At 41.8% G+C, this 20,005-nt stretch overlaps 1 protein-coding gene across 1 annotated transcript in view; it reads right to left on the bottom strand.

Moving 5' to 3' along the window:
• Positions 1–20,005, bottom strand: part of PHLPP1 (PH domain and leucine rich repeat protein phosphatase 1) — a 141,596-nt gene that overhangs the window by 53,319 nt on the left and 68,272 nt on the right. Inside the window, exons 2-3 of the mRNA XM_033061031.1 lie at positions 12,236–12,432; positions 10,143–10,268 (exon numbers count right to left, since the gene is read on the bottom strand). Of these exons, the coding sequence (XP_032916922.1) occupies positions 10,143–10,268; positions 12,236–12,432 (323 nt within the window). The remainder of the gene's footprint in view (positions 1–10,142; positions 10,269–12,235; positions 12,433–20,005) is intronic.

A 20,005-nucleotide genomic window follows, 5' to 3' on the forward strand; every position in this document is an offset into this window, starting at 1 on the left:
CCTGAGCCACAGCCAAGAGCTGAGGAACTGTTTAGCCTGGTAAACAAATTAATGCCTAAAAGCTTAATGAAGGGGAGGGGGAATAAAACATTTGCTTTTGCTTTAAAGCCATATATTTTCAGTTTTAAATGACAACTGTTAAAATGGGTGCAGCCCAAGGGTAAAAAGGTACCATCTCCTTTTTGTTTTCTTTCAAATATTAAATTAGATATACGCCAACTCAAGCTAAGGGCTTTGCACAGAAAATTTAAAACCCAGTAAAGGGTTTTTTTTCAAAGCCTTCACTCAGCTCCACAAACCCAACAGGCACTGCCACAGGTCAGAGTAGTAATTCCTTATTAAGATACAGGGCAGAAGTGCATGCCAGTGTGGCAGCACTCACAAGGCACTCTTGCCCCATCTCTCCTCTACAGGTGAAGCAGTCAAAAGTGTCTGGTACAAATACCTCATGCCCGCAAGACTCAGGGACACAAAAATAATTTAAACTTGCTCCTTCTCTGTTCTCCTTATTGCTGTACAAAGTTCTATAAACAAACAGGTCACTTCTACTTTTGGTCCTTGTGCAAACCTCTAACAACTGAAAACAGCATTAGCAAACATGTGGGGAAGGGGAAATGTGAAGGGGCTTAACCAGAAGTTGGGCTCCGTTACTCTTCGTGACAGGATACCAGAAAAAAATTAATAGATGTGAAAGCCAGTATCTCAAGTTTAATAAAGATCTTGACATCAAGAATTTGACAAAAAAAGGTAACATCCATCTGTCATTTGGAAATGCTGGGTAGTATCTGAAGTCATTACAAGAACACGAGTACTTTTGTTCCTCCTGGAGGAAGAGTACTCCTCTTTCAGAGATCATGTACTGGTATTGATATTACCCAGAGTATGATATCAACTCTCCACCTTGGAGGTAGTCACACTGATATGCTCCTACTAAGATCCCTGCAAGGACAAGGCTTAAGATGCAACTTAGACTTAAGTGATAGTAATTAGCTGTAGCATTAAGCTACTTATAATTCAGACATGTGAATCTCCATTTGGTGAAGCAGAGAATATTAACATCCTTAAAACAGCTTGACTGAAACTAATTCATGAGTAAATACTGCCAAAGAGGTGACAGTCTCAAAAAATTAAGAAAAACCCCTTTTTCTTTGTACTATTCCTGCTACATTAATTGTTTTACTAAGACAAGCTGCTGTACTGTGAAGCATGCAGATTTAGCAATGAGCAGCCCTCCAGCAAGGACTTACTTTCAGCATTTTTTCATTTCAGCATGGGAAAATCATGCAGCAGATCCTCATGGAAGCAGTGCTAAGGCACATACAAGACACTAAGCGCAAATCATGCCTGCCCAATATGGTGGCCTTTTTATAACAGAGTGATTGCAGCAGCCAGCAAGGGAAGTCCACCTGATGTCATCCACCTGGACTTCTCTAAGGCCGTCAACACAGTCCCACACAACATCCTTATCTCCAAACACAAAGACACAGATTTGAAGGGTAGACTCTTCAGCAGATAAGGAACTGCTGGATGGATGCAGCCAAAGTTGTGGTTAACAGCTCCCTGTTAGGTGGAGGTTGGTGGAGGGTAGTGTCCCTCAGGATCATCGGTCTTGTGACTGATGCTCTTTAATAGCTTTATCAATGACACAGTGAGATCAAGTGCACCCTCTCCGCAAGCTTACAGACAACATAACAGAAAGAAGAGATGGCATCCAGAGGGACCTGGACAAACTTGAAAAGTGGACCCACAAGAGCTCACAAAGTTTAAGAAGTTCAAGTTGCAGGAGCTGCACCTGGGTCAGGAGGCAACCCCTGATGTAAGTACGGACTGGTAGAAGTCATCACTGAGAGCAGTGGAGGGGGCTTGGGGGCTCTGGTGGATGAAAAGCCAGACATGCCAACAATGTGCACTCACAGCCAGGAAGGCCAACCACAGGCTAGGTTGCATGAAAAGAGATGTGGCCAGGAGGGCAAGGGAGATGATTCTCCCCTTTTGAGACCCCACCTGGAGTGCTGCATCTAGGTCTAAGGTATCTAACACAATAAAGACATGAACTTTTTAAAGCATGTCCAGAGAAAGATCACGAAAATAATCCAAGGTTGCTCAGAGATGCTGCGAATGCCCTGTCCCTGGAAGCGTTCAAAGCCAGATTGCACGGGGCTTTGAGCAATCTGGTCTACTGGAAAGTGTCCCTGCCCATGGTGGGGATTTTGGAAGTAGAAAATCTAAGGTCTCTTCTAACTCAAACCACGCTATGATATACTATAGATTTCAGACTCTTGCCAGCAAGATTTACACTGGAAGTTCACTTGTCTGAGTCTCCCCATTCCCACATGGAGATGGTGGTAGGGTTTTTTGTTTGTGTTAACCGAGAGATTATGCTAGGTCCTCAATTTCTGATCTGGGTTCTTTGACACAGCGGTATCACATGGATTAATTCTACAATGAGATGAACTCTTTTCATGCCATTATACCATTGTAACTCAGAAAGGTCTTCTGGCCCAAGTGTTTTGTAACACAAATAATCATGGATATAATCTCTACTGGCCTGTGGCCTAAAACTGGTCTCCAGCACTCACTCCCTCTTCTCCTTGGAGAGTTTAATCCTTCTCCAGTGACTACAGAAGAGGCCTAAAAAGAGTAAATGTCCCTAAAGTTGGGTTTTACTAGTAATTCCCCTCCTTTTTTCCTTGTTGCTAGACTTTGCTTGGAAAGGCTTTCAGTGTTACAGCCATCAGTTTCAAGTCCAGCTCCATTATCACCTTACACGTACCAAAATACTATGCAATATGTCAGTCCCTGCAATCCCCTCCCACCTTACAGGATATGCTCACTGCTGACACTTGGTTCTCCTGAGCTCCATTCAGAGCAACTTTGCATTCATTCTCCCTCTTGTTTCTACCTTCTACTTTCAGAGATTACTGAAAACACTTTGGGGTCCTTCTGGATTGAACACACCTTAAAAGGTAATATATGGAACACCTCACTGAGCTTCCAGGTGATGCTTTCCCATATTCATGGTAGAATTGCACAAATTCAGCTTCAGTAATATCAGAACCTGATTAAGAGGCTTCAAAAGACAGTATTGAATGCTATTCGAAATGTGTGGGTGATACCTAGTTTTCTGTTCTCACTCTTGGCTGCAATAGTTCAATAACCACTATTAACTGAAGGCAGAAAGCCCAAAACAAGAACCACAGACTCTCTAAATTCCAGCAAAAGAAAAAAACAAACAAACAAAAAAAACAGTGAAAGTATAATTTGTCTAAAACACAAATTAAGAGCTTGAAGAAACCATTACACTTTAAAACCAGCTGAACTACTTAGACATGCAAAATTAATCAGCTGAGGCAAAATACGAGGCTTCCCTCCTGAACCATTAAGAGAGATTGACTATTCTGAAACACACCCAGAAGTTCATTTCCAAAATGTCAACTAACCTCTAATAACAAAAGGCACAAAAGAATAGGCTTTGCGGGGAAAGAGGAGGAGGAACACTTTCAAGTGCTTTCATCAAAAGAGCAACAAAACTGGCTTCAAGTTTGTTTTGCCCAATCTTCTGCTTTCACACTTGAGATAAGAAGCCACCGACAGCAAGAATGACCAGATATGACTTCAGAGCAAAGGTCCCAAATACCCAAGAGTTCGCGCAGACAGAGAAAAGGAAGTCAAGCTCCACATGGAAACCAGAGGTTTGTTTATGTTTGAGTACTTGTAATCACCACCAAAAGGAAGCAGTGGGTTTATTTCTAGGGATCTATTTTTAGCAAAAGCATTATCTCAACATTGTCATTTTATGGTATTAGGGGAAAAAATGGTTTCCTTGTACTAAACTTAGTCTCATCATATTTCCTGTAAGTAAAAAGACCCACAAAGACCCACTCTTAAAACATGAGAAAATCCTCTCTGGGTTCTCTTTTCTTGACTAGATGTTGAACTAACTTTTCCAACAGGCTTAGTCTCAAGTGTGAAGAAACCCAAATTGCTGCTTCCAAAGAAAACAAGCTTTGGTTAAAGGCTACTATCAAAAGACACCCACTGATGCTGGCAGTACACTAAACTAAATTTTAGTTCTTATTAGAATAAAGACTCATTTTCCAGCCTCAAAGCTCAACTGACGTAAGAAACAAACCAAGTACTTCATGGACACGTCCTCAGTGACCAGCCAGCACATTCCTGACCTCCAACCTGACCCCAACACACACAAAACCAGGCAGCTCAGAATCACAATGGTACATTCGAACACACAGACTAAGAACATAAAGCTAAAACGAAATGTCAGTAATTCCTAACTTCAACACAAATAGTCTGTTTGTTGCACACAATCATTCCCTGTAGAATGACCACAGGTGATAACCAACAGCAAAATGTAAAAGCAAAAATACTAATCCAGAAATTCAAATTGCATCGAGAGTAAAGTTATCCACCGTATTCCTCCAGAAGAAGGTTATCCATTGCTTAGGGGGCTTAAAAGACACTTGGAGAGGAGACAGTGCATCCAGTGACATAAAAGTATGAATTCTCAGCAGTGTAATAAGTAACACCCCAAATAACCTAAACCGTTATCCTTGCATGTGATTTTTCCCTACACTCTGTGCTGCTCTGTGATCAAAGCTTGGCAGAAAGGTATTCTGAGGCCATTTTGTCCAGTAAGCATTAGAAAAGCCTGTTCCTAATGCCTCCAGAAACAACTGAGACTTGTTAATAAAAACGACTGCAGTGATGAACTCTGTGAAGACAGCTCATTACAGTATCCAGAAATACATATGAAATAGGTCAATCACCTGGAGGGTAAGCCAAGGCAAATACAATGTAGGGCTAACTTAACCATTATACTAGTGACTGCAAGCCTTCTTTACAGACTGGGAGCTGTATTTTATATCAAAAAGCTCTGCAAAGCCTGTGTTCCACAATGAAGCCGGTGAGGAAGTTTCTCACAAAACTCTTCCTGGCTGACCATGGCACACAGGAGAAAGCCAAACACTAACATCTGAGAGTACCTGAAATAAAGACGAAGCTACCTGCACAAGTGGATATGCTTTATTTCCCACCACTTTAATTAATGAGCAGAATCTTATGTGCTGAAGGAAAAAGTAGTCCCATGGTTGATGGTCTATTCCTGTCTCAAAGGTGAATGAAGCACAGATGAAAAGCAGGTACATCTTTAACACTAACATTCAATTGTTCCTCACTGCATTTCCTCAGCACAGTTTCTGTAAAACACATCCAAAAGCTAATCATCTTGGTCTCCTGTTTTGGAAATATTTTTGCAGAACTGCAGTCAAGGTCAGGAATTAATTTCTAGATTCTGTAGAATTTATATATATAAACATGGTCTGTAGCACCAAGTATCTGGTCAGAACTCAAACCTTTTCTCCTCATCAGAAATAAATATCATGTCATATCACTGGATTTACAGATCAGCTTTGTCCTCTTTACAGGGTTCATACTTCCTTTTACAACAGTTTCTGTGCTCAGTTGTCAAACTTGTACTGAAAAATAATTAGACGACTGAGGCAGATGGTCAGAACTACATAACTTCAGAGAACAGAAAGCAAAAAGCAAAACCAGTTATTTTATACTGCTTCTTCAGTACATCTCTACACAAGTCGAGGAAAGACAGAGACTACAGCTGTAGAGGCTCCTGCATTACTTATATAGTATAAGCTAAATTCTAATCTGCTCTTATTTTCTGCTAGCTTCACAATGCAAACAAATGTATGAAGAGAGGATTCTGCACTGACATGAAAGGAATAAGGCCAACATGGCAGCACATCCTTATCAGTTGAATTTGCTATTCTTGCTATTTTTACCATGTTTTAAACATAATGTACACTGACATCATCATTTAGTCTCTCCTTTTTCACAGGCTAGTTTGAAACTCCACACACTTCCACTACAGACTTTAACACAGAGTTGACTGAAACAGGGAAAGGAAAATACAAAAGCACACAAGAGAAAACTCTTAAATGTCATAGTTTTTAAATCCTATTTTTGGACATTCCTTGTATTTTCAACAGCAGGACTCTTGTGTGTGTAGGCACCTAAGCCCCATACAGCAACAGTTCGAACACAGCTGTCAGACTCTGGTCAATGAGGCTCTGTACCTGCACATCTCTCCTTACCTACACAGACATGCACTATTTACAGCCCTTGTCCCTCATCAACCCTCTTCTCTGCCCCATCGAACCAAGCACTAAAGCAGGAAATTATTATCCCATGAAGCTGTTAACACACTTCCTGCTCTCCTGCAGCCAGGAGGGGAGAAGTTCTGTGGGATCAGACAACTCATCCCAGCATGCCCAGTGGGGCACACTGTTTCCAAGAAGATAAAATTCCATAATGCATCCCAGCATAAGCTCTGCAATACTGAATTTCCAAGGCAGACCGTCACATCTCATTTTAACCGCATGCCTTGGAAAAGAGAGGACTGCTAATCCTTTTATACTCCAGCCAAACCACCCATGTCCTGAATTGCGTCACACACAGTACTCACAACAGAAATTTCATATGTTGAAAAATGGTCAGGTTTAGCTGTTAGAAGTATCCAACAGCAGACCACAGCCCAAATAAAAGCCTCACAATAGCAAGACCCTAACAGCACTCCCTAACACCGTACACATAACATTTCTCTCTCTTTCACATTAAGAGTATAGCTTTTTAGCTTTTGGAAGTGGCAAATGAGGAATGCCCTTATGTCCTCCTCACTAACATTCTTTGCCCTGTCCTTCTGCATTTGACATTCAAGTAGCAAACAGTGGCACATTTGCTGTGCAAGTAATTGTGCCAGTTCCAGAACCATCATGACAACTTTATGCAGACAAAATTCTTTAAAGCTGTGAAGATGTTCCTTTCTTTCCCCTCTGCTCCCCCTTCCCAGTTGCATAAGCTTATTTTCCAACATTTGGCAAGAGAAGGAATGCATTAGATCACAAAGGACCAAATCTGTTGCTGTTGTTTTGCTTTTAAGCTTCCTTAATTAGGCCTCAAGTTTTTGGAAAGTAGAAGGGAAGAAATGCACTGTGGTATAGAATTATCAATATTAACGAACAAGACACATTTCCAGCTTTTAAAAATATTCTGTTTGAGGCTAAATCAGCATATCTAAAAGTGACCTATTTGAAATAAGTATGTCACCAAGTTCAATATTTAGGTCAGTATTTGTGCAGTAATTCTAGTCTGTCCTGAAAACAGAAGTTCTGTTCACCTCAGGACACATACAATTAGGCAAAGCAATCCTAATACCTATTCACCTTCCAAAAGTTTAAGGAGGCAGAGCATGAGAGCTGTCTTGGCTATGATAGATTCCACTGTTAGAATGAATCTGATTATACAGAGTGATGCTTGTTTTTAATTAAATTAAACCCTAGTCTCCACAAACATGAATTGAAATATTTTCTAGCACATTTATTGCAGGAGTGATGCATTAGGATTTGTCTCATTCTAAAACACCACTAGAAAGTCAACACTGCCAATATTCTGTGGGGAGAAAGACTGCAGAGCAAGCATTCTTTGCAAGTCTCCTTTCAAGATAGAGCTTGCTATTTAAAAGTTAAAATAACATCATTATCTAGCTCTTCTGAAGTATACAGAAGACAGACATGATTTTTTCACAGTCAAAAACTGAACTGAGCAATTTTAAAGAAATATTTTACCAGAGATTTCCTTCTGCATCAAAATTTATAATTGAAGCTTTCATTACACTAAGCAAGAATCAGAAGCCTCAGTCTTCAGCAGCATGTATCAGGAACACAAAGTAAAAGAACTACTCTAAAGAGCTACCATTGAATGTAAGTTAACACAAACGTCACTTTCAAAACAAATGCCATTAAATAACATCTATATTTAAAATACAGTCTTAAATATTATTCATAACAACTCACAAGAGTGCAAGTACTATACACAACACCAGTATTAGGGAAGAATTTGTAAGCACCATGTGACCTAGCCCATAGCAAGCAACTATAAGCTAAGTTTCAGAGCCATAACAACTCCCTTCCTAAATTTGCCTGCTTTTAGAAACACAGTGCTTCACACAGTATTTTCTTGGATAACATGAATATTTCAGCAGCTCTGAACTTGATTAGTTTTCAAACACCTGAGGCAGAATACCTCATAAATGTTGGGGGTTTTTCCCAGCGTAAGAATGTTAGTTTGCCTGAAGTACAGAGCTGAAGATTCAACTTTTCTCATTTCTTTATACATGTAAATCAGGTGTGGTGCACCTTACAATTAAGCACTTTGACACAAACAGCACCAGCTGGAGGAAATTTTAGTTACCTTTGCAGCATTACTAGTTTCCCTGTTTCTGTTCTTCAGAAACAGTGTTACTGTGCAGCCTTCCCACAGGACTGCCTTGCATACAACCATGCTTGTCTTTGTTTTTCAGTCTCAGGACAGGAACCCCAAACATCCAAAAAAACACAACTTGAAGTGGCAAACTGAAAATCCATGAATACAGAATGCCAAGTTTCAAGCTTGGGGGCCGGGGAGTTGGGGAAAACACCTTTATTTTTTCTTCAAAGTATGTTTTACCAACTAAAAGAATAGCATAGAGAGCTTCTTCACTTCTGACAGTCTGATAAGACACTTGAAACTATGCATTTTCTTTCTACACTTAGATAAAAATGGGAGGTTATCGTGAGTGCATGAGGATTTGTTCTCATGCTGGCTATCATCCCGATGCTGTTAGTCATTTGGGTGAACCAGAGAGAAAGAGAGAAGCACAGCATGGCACAGAACAAGCTTATGCTGCCAGTAATTCAGAGGGGCATTCTGGCCATTTATCTCTAGCTCTGAAGTTCATTGTTTTCCACTGTTTTCCCCACTCATTAGATTTGCCTTTCATTTATCTGATGTCAAACCCTCTGGAGATGAAAAGACACTACTGTCCTAGAGACAGCCCCAAAGTAGCAAGAACTCAAAAACCTGACAGACTGTGCCTCACCGTCTCATAAAACATGCCTTGGGGATTTTTACCTTGAGGCTTAAGAGACCTAAGTAGATATGCCAGAATGGCTTCTTTAAAAAGAACTTTAAAACTTACTCGAAAAAAAAGCCCTAAAAGACATTTTAAATGATGCATATACTAGAAGGTGCATTAGTTACTGTCTGAAGAAAGTTTGACATATAATCAAACCTCTTTAAAAAGCCCCTAACCTAGGCTTGATCATTGGCAATGGGCTGGATAACATGGTGTTGCAATCTAAAGGCAAAACAGATCTAGAGCTTACATGAGTGTCTCTAAGTGCTGCTACAAAAAACGAAGTTGCTTTTACAGTAAAGAGCATGGAGAGTCCTATCAATTACAACACTAATGAACAGTTTAGGCCCAACCACAAAACCAAATAGAGCATGCTGACAGCACAGCAAAAAAACCTCTATTGTAGAAAGTATGAAAAAAACCAATGGTTCAAGATATATAAGGATTTAGCAAAAAAGTGGCAGGGATTAAGAGATAAAACAGACAACTGCAAGAACATCTTTCAACAAAACAAAGTGGAACTAAAGAGTTAAATGAAATAATGCAGGCCCTAAATTCCTATAATTAATAGTGTTCTAAGCCCAGTATCAAATTTGCTTTACAAAGGTTTTAGTTAGTAACCTTTTTTCACTGGCAGAAAATGGTTTACTTATTACAAATAACCCAAAAATCAAATAGTTATTAAATGAGAGAGAGGTTCAGCAACACTTTAAAGCAGGAAAAAAAATCCTTTATTCGAGCAATTTAATATTTAGGTTCTGTGTAAGGAATTAATTAAAAAAAGACATTATTTTAGGTTTTAATAACACTAAAAAAAGCTTTTTAACTTAAGCGTTTACAGTTATATTTGTCATCCTTGTTATTATAACACCCTCAGTAGATCCATCCAGCTGATAAGAAAATGGAAGAAATTCAGTACAGCACTTAGCTTACACAACCTGAGTAGAAAGATGACTTGGTGTAAATGCAGAGAAATTCACCTCCCTATTGCCTGTTACCAAGAGCTCTCAAACTGAGTATTTCCACATAACACTAACAGCAGCAACAGCAGGTCTTGATAATCGACCCAGAAGAGGGACAGCATTGGTACGTGGAGAAGACAGAACTGGGGCAAACTCTTCAAACATCCCATTCACACCAGAGTTAGCAGCATTCTCACCTTTGATGCTTGTCGCAGCCATCGCAGATATTCAGTGAAGTTATCAAAACAAATGTAGTAGGTCTGGCTTTGAGGTCCAGAGGAGCTAAATGCTAAACAGTGCTGGTGCTTTTTCACTTCTTCCACCTACAGCAGAAACACAAAACCGTGAGTGAACAAAAATCAAAACTCTCTTTGCAGAACTTCCCAAGGCAAAGTTAGTGTGCTCAAGAAGAGAGCATCAAGTACAGCTAGACTAATGATCTCAAACACCCAAGCTGGATCTTGGATGTCAAATATTCATGAAATCTACACAAGCAGGAATGAGAACAGAAGGAGGACAGAACTAACGGAGAAAACCACCAAGAACATAAACATTTTAATAGAAACTGAATACCATAAAAGGTTTGCCAGTGAAACGCATTAAAGCCTGTTTTTATGCAACCTAAAAAAATACAATTTATACTCCCTGGTTATTAAAAACAGGCTTAACAAAATGCTTCTCTTACAGCCCAATTAAATTCTTTGGCATTTCTCAACTTGCTAAAAAACACCCAGAGTACATCATTCTGCTACCATACACGAGAAGTCCCACACAACTTATGGTCTCAATGTCTCAGTACAGCATTCTGGAAAGCCTTTGCAGACCAGGAAGTGAAGAGTATTTATGGGGATGAGGAAGAATATTTTTTGAGCAATAATTTAAAAAACACTTAGTTCTGTGCCAAACACCCTCCTCCCAAGCTTTGTCAGCAGAAGCTCTCAGTACATTTTTCAGAGCTTAGTTATCTTTTTCTTTTAAAATTTGTTGTCAACTTTCTGCTTAACACAGTCTGCATGTTTTACATCACATAAGGCATTTCAGTGCAAAAGCTACTTAGAAATTCCACATTAAGCAATTAAAATGGTACGTAATCTTTTCCCTTTTTAAATAAATATATTGAGATGAAAAGAATATTCATCTCAAAGAGAAGGCTGATGGGAACCTTAACCCTGCCCTTTCCAGCAACCTACAGCCAGGAATACAATTCACTCTCAAGAGTTCACACACTGTTGCCAAAGGAGGACAATGTTTCTACTTCAGTATCTCTCAGGAAGAGTTGGAGAATCATGTGAAAAATCATAAAACAGGCAGGAAAAACAGCTTGTAGAAGGCAGCACTACTTTTCACACTGCTAGTATAGAGTATTAATGAATCAATAATAATCTCATCTGCATACATAATATTGTAAAGCTTGTTTCTCTCCTAATAACTGTTTAGAATTCAACTTACCCCTATATAAGGTAAAGGAGGATTACTTAAGGTGTAAATTCATCCTCAAGATGATGATTCTCTTCCATTACCTCAGCGAAACAAGCCAATAACAGTTTTCTGAAACACTACTTAGGTTAAAACAGTGATGCTGTAATCTTACTGTCTTCACTACAGTTTCATCGAAGAGTTAAGGTTGGAAGGGACCTCTAGAGTCATCTGGTTCAACTCCCTGCTCAAGCAGGTCCACCTAAAGCCAGTTGCCCAGGGCCATGTCCAGAACCTAAGCCAGTGCTCAGTCATCATCACAGTGGAAAAAAAAAACCTCCTTGTGTTCAGTCTGGAACTCCTGGGTTTTAGATGTAATCTATCAGAAAAAAGTTCATTTTCAACTTCTTACAAGGAAAAACATTTGCTGCTCTTAGTTTACAACAAATTCATATAATGCTGAATACTCGAAACTCCTCCAATGTTCAGAAAAAGCCCACGCCCTTATTTGTTAATTTTCAGAACTTCAGAGTAAATCCAGCATGGATAAAACATGGATGAAGAAGAATGGCACAGATCATAAACAATACACCTGCATGGATCCTCTGGTTGTATGTTATTGCATATATAAACCACTTAACACTGCCCACAAGAAAAAGACACTGATTGTGAATCCTTTTCTTTGTCGTTTTAATTTGAACATTCTAAATTGTTAAATATGACTGACCATAACCAAAAGTCATTTATATACTCTGAAAATCCCATTTAGAGAAACAAGCTTTTGGAGGGTCAGAATCATCCTAATTGAATGCAATCTTCTCTTCATAAAGAGACATGGGTTAACCAAGCAAATAAATACAATAAAATATCTTACTTTTCCACCAATTAAAGGGAGGACATGCATCTTTCCAGTCTGGCTTTCTTTTACTGATGAGACAATTAGGCATGTTCCACAAAGGATAGCTTGGCGTCTTGTCCATCTGTTGACTGGCAAATGTATTTTCCCTTTTCGAACATTGTACATTCCTGAGAGCTGAATCCGTTCGGAGCTGCCAGTGCTGTGGGGCTTGCCTGAAATAGAAACAAAAGCATCCACTTAATCACAGAAAATCTTTGCCTCTTTCACTCAAGTCATCCTGAGACTTGATCAGCAAATTTTCAAGCTACAAACTGCAGCATGACAAATGAAATAGAGCTTCAAAACCCCACAGGCAGGTAATTTAATATTAGCTACAGTACAGTCTTCTTCAATAGGTAGAAAGATATGACAGGGTGGTATCATGAGGAGCAGGTCACATTAAATAATCTGCAGTAATCATAGAAGCACCAATTAATGGCCAACTCTATGGAACCTGGAAATCAAATATTCATCTGCAACAACAAGTAACTGGTTCCTGTTGAGTTCACAGAGCATGTGGTAACAGCAGAAGGGGATGATGTAGTGCATGATGACCCATATCTATGCATTTCCATGTCTCTTGTGGCTATCCTTCAGGTCATGTTTCAAACAGCTTCAAAGGTTTCCCAAAGAACACAGGTCCTACCTTCCCCAACCCACACTGCTCCATCCAAACTCCACAGCAGAGGCAGCCCACTTAGCCATTACATTAGCAGGTGCAACCTAGATTAAACCCCCCAAAGACCCTGCTTTAGTCTGAGTAGAGATTTGGAAAGAGTGAAGTTCTTTTGTCTGTATTACAATGAATTTACTATTTTTAGTAATTCAAATTATTAGCCTAACTACCAATTAGACCAAATCTGTCAAATTACTAATTGTCTCCGATTCTACTAATCTAATGTATTAATAAAGAACCTACTCTAAAACATCTAGTCTACAACACTCAGAAAACATCATGAGTGATGGCAACACAAAGACACGCATCTCTCATGTAAATGGGAGGCACAATTTACTCGTTCTAATCTAAATTATCTACACCAAGTTACCCTATCAAACTCTAAGCAGTCCAGCCCAGATGTGAGTCATCCAAATATATTTAAGTAGTTTGCAAACAAAGACAAGAGCTAATCATGTTCAGGTTAAACCAGTTCAAATTTATGTAAGAACACTGGTGTTGGTGAACTTTGGGAGGGAGCTCTCCTGGATAAACAAACCAAAGAGTATGTTAATTCCAAGTAGTTTCCCAATCATGATAGAAGATAAATCACTAATTTTCCTGCACTAATGTTTACCAAAATTCTTAAATACAAGGAATTAATAACTTATTAGGACTCCAGAAAAGTAAAGAGTTAATTCTAGTATGAATATTGCAGAGCCATGCCTACTGATCTCCAGCAGTGACAAGTGCTGCACACTATTACTTCAACTTGCTATTATTCCTAATGGCATGACAGCTCATTTGTCTCAATGAGCCTGCTCTTGCCTTCAAATTATCTATGGAAAGATAGAAGACACCTACCACATGCCCTACCCACCGCCACTTGCTCACCCCTGCCTAGCCTGCACCAATTCTTGTCTTTATCTTTAAAAGCAGCCTTTTTGAATCTTCCTGCCAATTTAATGAGCCAACACTTGGCATAGTTACCCTCAAGCCTTGCTCTGCTCTAATAAACACTAGCATTTAGGCTGTTGGTGTCTGCCAGTTTGGATCTGCAAGAACATCACTGTTGCTTGAAGCTGAAACACAGAAACTTTAATGCCCACAAGGTATCGGCATCAAATTCAAAAATAGGTGCTCCAAGAAAGCAATAGTTACGCTGCCAAGCAAATTCGTACCTAACCACAGCTGTGGATTAACTCCTTGCCTAACAGAGGGAAATGGGACACCTGCTCCATGCAAAGCCACAAGACAAGTGATAGAGAATACAAGTAAGTAAATTAGAGCAACTCAACCTTAACAAACACAAAAGCTGAATCAAACGTTACATTTGGAACATGAAACATTTAGTTCTTTGAGTAACTGAGAATTCACCTGGCTTGTGCAGAATGATGGGCTTCATGCCACAGAGCACTGATTAAAGAATTAACACACACAAACAACCACATGTCTGTAATGGAGTAAAAAATGCCTGGCAAATACTAATAGCACAGCTGCATAAGGAATAGCTGTCAGGGATGTGTGCAGTTGCACCTCTAAAATCATGTTTTATCATCTTCCCAGTTCTGTTTTCTGTGTGCTCTCTAACTTCCCAGGAAAAGCAGAACACGCTGCTGATAGACATCCCTTAAGACCACAATCCCTCGGGAAGACAAGCTCATTTAGCATTTCAACGCAACCAAATGCAACTTTCATGAACATTCAGGACCAAAGGGCAGATCTGTGTCCTGGAAAACACCAAACCTCAGAAATTTTTCAGGAATATCATGGATAGCAAAGGGTACGAGCTCTGGTTACACTGCTGCAGCCAAGAGGCGTGGTAGGAAACACAACAGCATTCTGGAACAATCAAGCAGCGCATTATCCTGCCTAGTCCAGTGGTAAAAAAGACTACCACACTAGGTATTCGCACTTCACAAAGGGAACTGCAAATTTAGTCTTGGAAAAATTTACAGGGGAAAATAAATTCAGGTGCCTGAGGAATCTGCTTTTAGGACCAGACTCTCTTGGACTAAGTACAAGATGTTAGGCACAGCTGGAACTGTAAAACTACCCAGAAAAAAAGTAGTTCTAACTACTCTCTAAAAAGTAGTTCTTAAAATTTAATGTAAATTCACAGTTTGTAAGTCACAAGATACAGTAACTATTAGTATCATTAATAAAGGTTTACTAGAAAAACTGGAAGAGAGGTATCACTAGAAGTACTCCTGTAGGTATTAACTATATTTTCTCTCAAACTTCATATTTTACTGGAAACAAACTGGAATAAGAACCTTCAGTTACTTCTACAAACACAAAAAAAAAATTAAATAACCCCTTTAAACTGAAAAAAAAACTTTCAAAGAATTCAAGGTGCTTTTTCCCAGCAAGTACTATCCTTTGCTAAGTGAAAGCCAGAAGGTTCTTGATGAGAACATACAGAAATAAACACTAGACCTATTTCATTAAAGCAAATGGTTTCCCTCTTCCTATTCTTGTCTACTTCACTACATAACCAACCATCTGGTTGGACCAGATGATCTTTCAAGGCTCCTTCCAACCTGGGTTCTTCCATGATTCTGTAACTTGAAAAGCTCATGTTTAATATTGGATCACATGTTGTTGCCTGAGATGCAATCTGCTCACATACTCAGCTTTCTTCCTGCTTAAGGCCTGTAATCATTGATATTTGATAAAACACTGTGATACTATTATCATGCAAGTGGGAAAAGAAATTAGCCAAAAGCCACTGGCTTATTTTGATTTTAAGTGGAGGTTAATCAAGGATATACCAAGTAGTTGTAGAACTAAATTCCCAGATTCCTAAATCTATCCAATATTTTTTGCAGGTAACTGTGAGCAAAAGCTGTTTGAAAAGTAGCAGCCTTGCCTACTGAAAAATAAGCTTGGACAGACTGAGCTTTAAAAATCTCAAGTATTAGCTGCCAAGAGAGCATAAAAGCAGGAAGAAGTTTAAATGACAGTGAGCTCTGCCACAGCAGAAGTGGGATGGGGTTTGAAAAGAGTGTGAAGTGATCTAAGGCTGGCTGTTCCTCACTTCAGGGAGGAAAGCAGCAGGTGGCAGAGTCTCCTGCAAGAGGGCTCATCCCCGACAGGCTGGGGAGTGGAGGACAAAGGAAAAGCTCAGAACTGCACCTGCCTTTTCTATGACCTGGAAAATAATCAAATCAGAAGGCAAAAGACCTTTTCTCTTCCAAGTGTACAGAAAGATAGGGAGCAATTTGGACTACACCAGAATGCCTTTAGGCTATGAATCAAACACCACAAATTATAGCATAACTACAGCATCACCACCAAAAATCTCTTGGTTTTGAGGTACCCTGCCTCAAACAGTGCCAGAGGAAAGCACTGTTTTCAGTAAAAGCATCAGCAGTTCTGAAATTATGTTCCTCAATCTGCCTCAAAGACCTCCCATTCAAGATTTAGAAGGCCGCATGAGATTCACATACAGATAATTCTTCAGTTTTAACTACAGTAGTTTCACGAATACAAGCCACATGGATTATAAGCCGCACCCCCGGTGCCTCGACAATGTTGTTGTCTTTGTCAATAGATAAGCCGCACCCCGAATATTAGCCGCACTTTCGTTCGTCGCGAGAATCCGTGCGCAGCTTTCACAAATTGGCCAATTAGTAACAGGATCGCGGCATAGCGGGCTTTACTGGCTCGGGGCGGGGCCAGGCAGGCTCGGCCCGCTCATGGTTGCCGACGGGGCCGGGTGGCCCAGCTCAGCGCCACGGCTCGGCGGGGCTGGCCGGGTGGCGCTGCCGCCGCCGCCGGGCTCGCTGGCCCCCCTCTCCCGTCAGCACCGCCCCGCTGCCGCGTTCCCTAGCTCCGCCGCCGGGCTCGCCGGCCCCCCTCTCCCGTCAGCACCGCCCCGCTGCCGCGTTCCCTAGCTCCGCCGCCGGGCTCGCCGGCCGCGCCGCGTTCCCTAGCCCCGCCGCCGGGCTCGCCGACCGCGCCGCGTTCCCTAGCCCCGCCGCCGGGCTCGCCGGCCGCGCCGCGTTCCCTAGCCCCGCCGCCGGGCTCGCCGGCCGCGCCGCGTTCCCTAGCCCCGCCGCCGGGCTCGCCGGCCGCGCCGCGTTCCCTAGCCCCGCCGCCGGGCTCGCCGGCCGCGCCGCGCCGCGTTCGCTAGCCCCGCCGCCGGGCTCGCCGGCCGCGCCGCGTTCGCTAGCCCCGCCGCCGGGCTCGCCGGCCGCGCCGCGTTCGCTAGCCCCGCCGCCGGGCTGCCGCCGCCGCCGCCGGGCTCGCCGGCCGCCCCCTCCCGTCTGCACCACCGCCGCGTTTCCTCACCCTGGCCGGCACTGCAGGCCCCCGCACCGCCGGGCTCCCCCACGCTGCTGGCCCCGATTCTGCTGGGCTTCCCCCGCTGCCAGGCAGCCCCACCCGCAGGCCTTCCTGCTTCTGCCATGCTCCCCTGCACTGCTAGCCCCAGTTCTCCCGGGCTCTGCCGCCCCCCTGCCCCGCCCTGCTGGCTCAGGCTCTGCCGCCCGCCCCCCGCACTGCTGGCCCCGCCTCTGCCAGGCTTTCCCACCTCTGCCGGGGTCGGCCAGGCTCCAGCTTGGCTTGGGGCTGCCGCGGGCTCTCACTTCCGTGTTGGCAGCTTTTAGAATTTTGTTAATGTATTAGCCGCCCCGGAATATTGGCCGCACTTCCGGGTTTCCACCAAAATTTTGGTCAAATTGGTGCGGCTTGTATTCGTGAAATTACTGTAACCCTGAAGGAAGCAAAAGAGTTTTCACAGGAGTGATAATATACCAAACCCAACAGTCGTGCAGATAAAATAGTAATGATGATCCTCTATGACTTGAAACATAAATTTGAATCCTGCTAAAAACTTTAAATATAATTATTGTTGCACCAATCAGAGTGAAGCCAAATAAGCCAGAACATCCAGAAGAGTAACATACCAGCAAACGTTTTTCAAATGCTAAGCCCAACCAAAGCAGTTTGAGTATTTTAGCAAGAAAACATAAAAAGATTATTTTTCATTTCTGTCACGTCTCCAAGACTACAGCAACTCCTAAGCACCCCCACAACAGGACTTTTGTTCTGTGCAAGGCATTAGAAGAGATGCCTCAAGGAATTATGAGCAGACCACTCATTTGGCTATCTTGATATTCATGGCTGAATTCCTCTCAGTTTTAACTCCTCCTGAGTCCTGGAGGGAAACTAGCGGTATTCACAACAAGGACAAAGAAAAGCAAGGAATTTTACTGAAACAGCAGGACTGCCACTGGAACCACAGAACCTACCTTTTTTCATAGGAAGCAGGATGGGACAGGAGTGATCTTTCCATGATGTTAAAGAACTAAGATCCCACCACAAGCAGCCTGAGGAAGCTCTGGGTACACAACACACTGACACCCTGCCGTGTACAGAGACTTCAAACCTTATTAAATAAATACCCACAGCCACTTGCTTTAGATTCTGCAGTAAAGCTCTTTATCCTAGCAATGGAAGGCATATGGAATACATTACCATCAGAAGTTATAAAATACCAGCTCATTATGGGACATAAAAGTACTTGGGAAGAAAAAATCCCTCTCTTCAGCTACACGGCTGATTAAGTTGCAAGTACTTAGTATTCCCCCCGTTTGAAAAGTACAGCCAATAAAGTCTGCCTCTAAAGAGCGACTTAAGACATTACCAAAATAAGAGCAAGGAAGAGTGTTGACATAAGAAACACGTTCACTTCTGTGCAGCAGGTCTTATTTTTATTACTAATATTGGTTTGATGGAATGAAAACTAAAAATTCCTTGTGACCTGCATGGTGTAGGCAACCCGGCCAGCTGGAGAGACTGCCCGCCCTGAGCCATCTCGGGTATTTGCCAGTGGTAAGAGAGGTTTAAGTTATTATTCAGTAGGAATAGTGTCGAAGTTTGAGACTTTTCAGAAGTGACTGAATTTAACTCCGAATGCCTAATTTAGGGATGCATTTTTTCTGCTACAGCTGGGCAGCTACAGAGATCATCATTCTCCTCTGGACACTGTTGGGCCCCCAGCCCCAAAGGCAGCATTGCATCTGCCCTCCCACATCAGCTGTTCCTCACAAGTTGTCCCTGAGCCCTTTCAGACAAAACAGGTTGCTTCCATTTCTTGCTTTTCCTTTTGACTGAGAGGCCTTAGGGACAGCTCATGGTGAGTAGTTCAGCATGAAGAGCAGAAGAATGGCACGTAGCGGCCAGAGCTGTGACACAGCGGCTGCTGCTGGAGAAGATATGTAATCAAACCCACCCACGGCTTTCAGCAAGTCATTTCAGAAATAAGATACTTCACACAAGAATAATCTGTGAATATCAATTCTTGTATGCACTGGAGAAAAAGAACACCCAAAAACCACCATTCAGTTTTGAAGAGTTTGATCTGAATCCACTTGGGAAAGCTGGGCTATTTCCTAGCTGGTCGGGGGAGCTAGCAGAGTGGGTGGCAGCCCCTGAGTTCACACCTGGAGCACCATCCCCAGCACCCCACTGAACCAAAACCAGAACACCTCATCCCACCTTGCCTGCCAACCTGCAAATCAAAGCCCAGCACTAGTCCTGCTAAATATAAGTGCAAAGAAACCTCAATTAGCTCAAAACACTGAAAGCCCTTGAGTGTCTTTGCCCACTTTTTGGGAAACTATGCCCCAATTGCTGTTGCTAAAACCTTACTGCAAGATCATTCTGCAGAATTCTACTTTTGCTCAAGCCCTTTCATTAAATACAGATGAAGCTACTGCCTGCAATGTTTTTGAAGCTTTTCAGTCATGTAAGGCTGCTTCCCCTTTCATTCTCATCAAACTAAGGACAGCAATGATGACTTCAGGCAAGCCCCAGTGCAATGGAGATGAATAAAAATAAAGCAGTAAGTTGGATTTTTAAAAAAAGGAGGGTGGCAAAGGAAGCAAAAAAAATACAAGTGAAACTTCAAACTATTGTACTGCTCTCTTTTTTTTCTTTGAAACTTACAAAGAAAACCTACATACAGATACATTCTTATTAGAAGTATTTTTTTCTTGTCCATACTGTCATAATTTAGGAACAAAGGCACAGAACTAGCGGGTTTTATATTTAACTAAGACCAAGGATTAACCTCATAGTCT

This window comes from Catharus ustulatus, chromosome 1 (assembly GCF_009819885.2).
Source record: "Catharus ustulatus isolate bCatUst1 chromosome 1, bCatUst1.pri.v2, whole genome shotgun sequence".
Classification (NCBI taxonomy): Eukaryota; Metazoa; Chordata; class Aves; order Passeriformes; family Turdidae; genus Catharus; species Catharus ustulatus.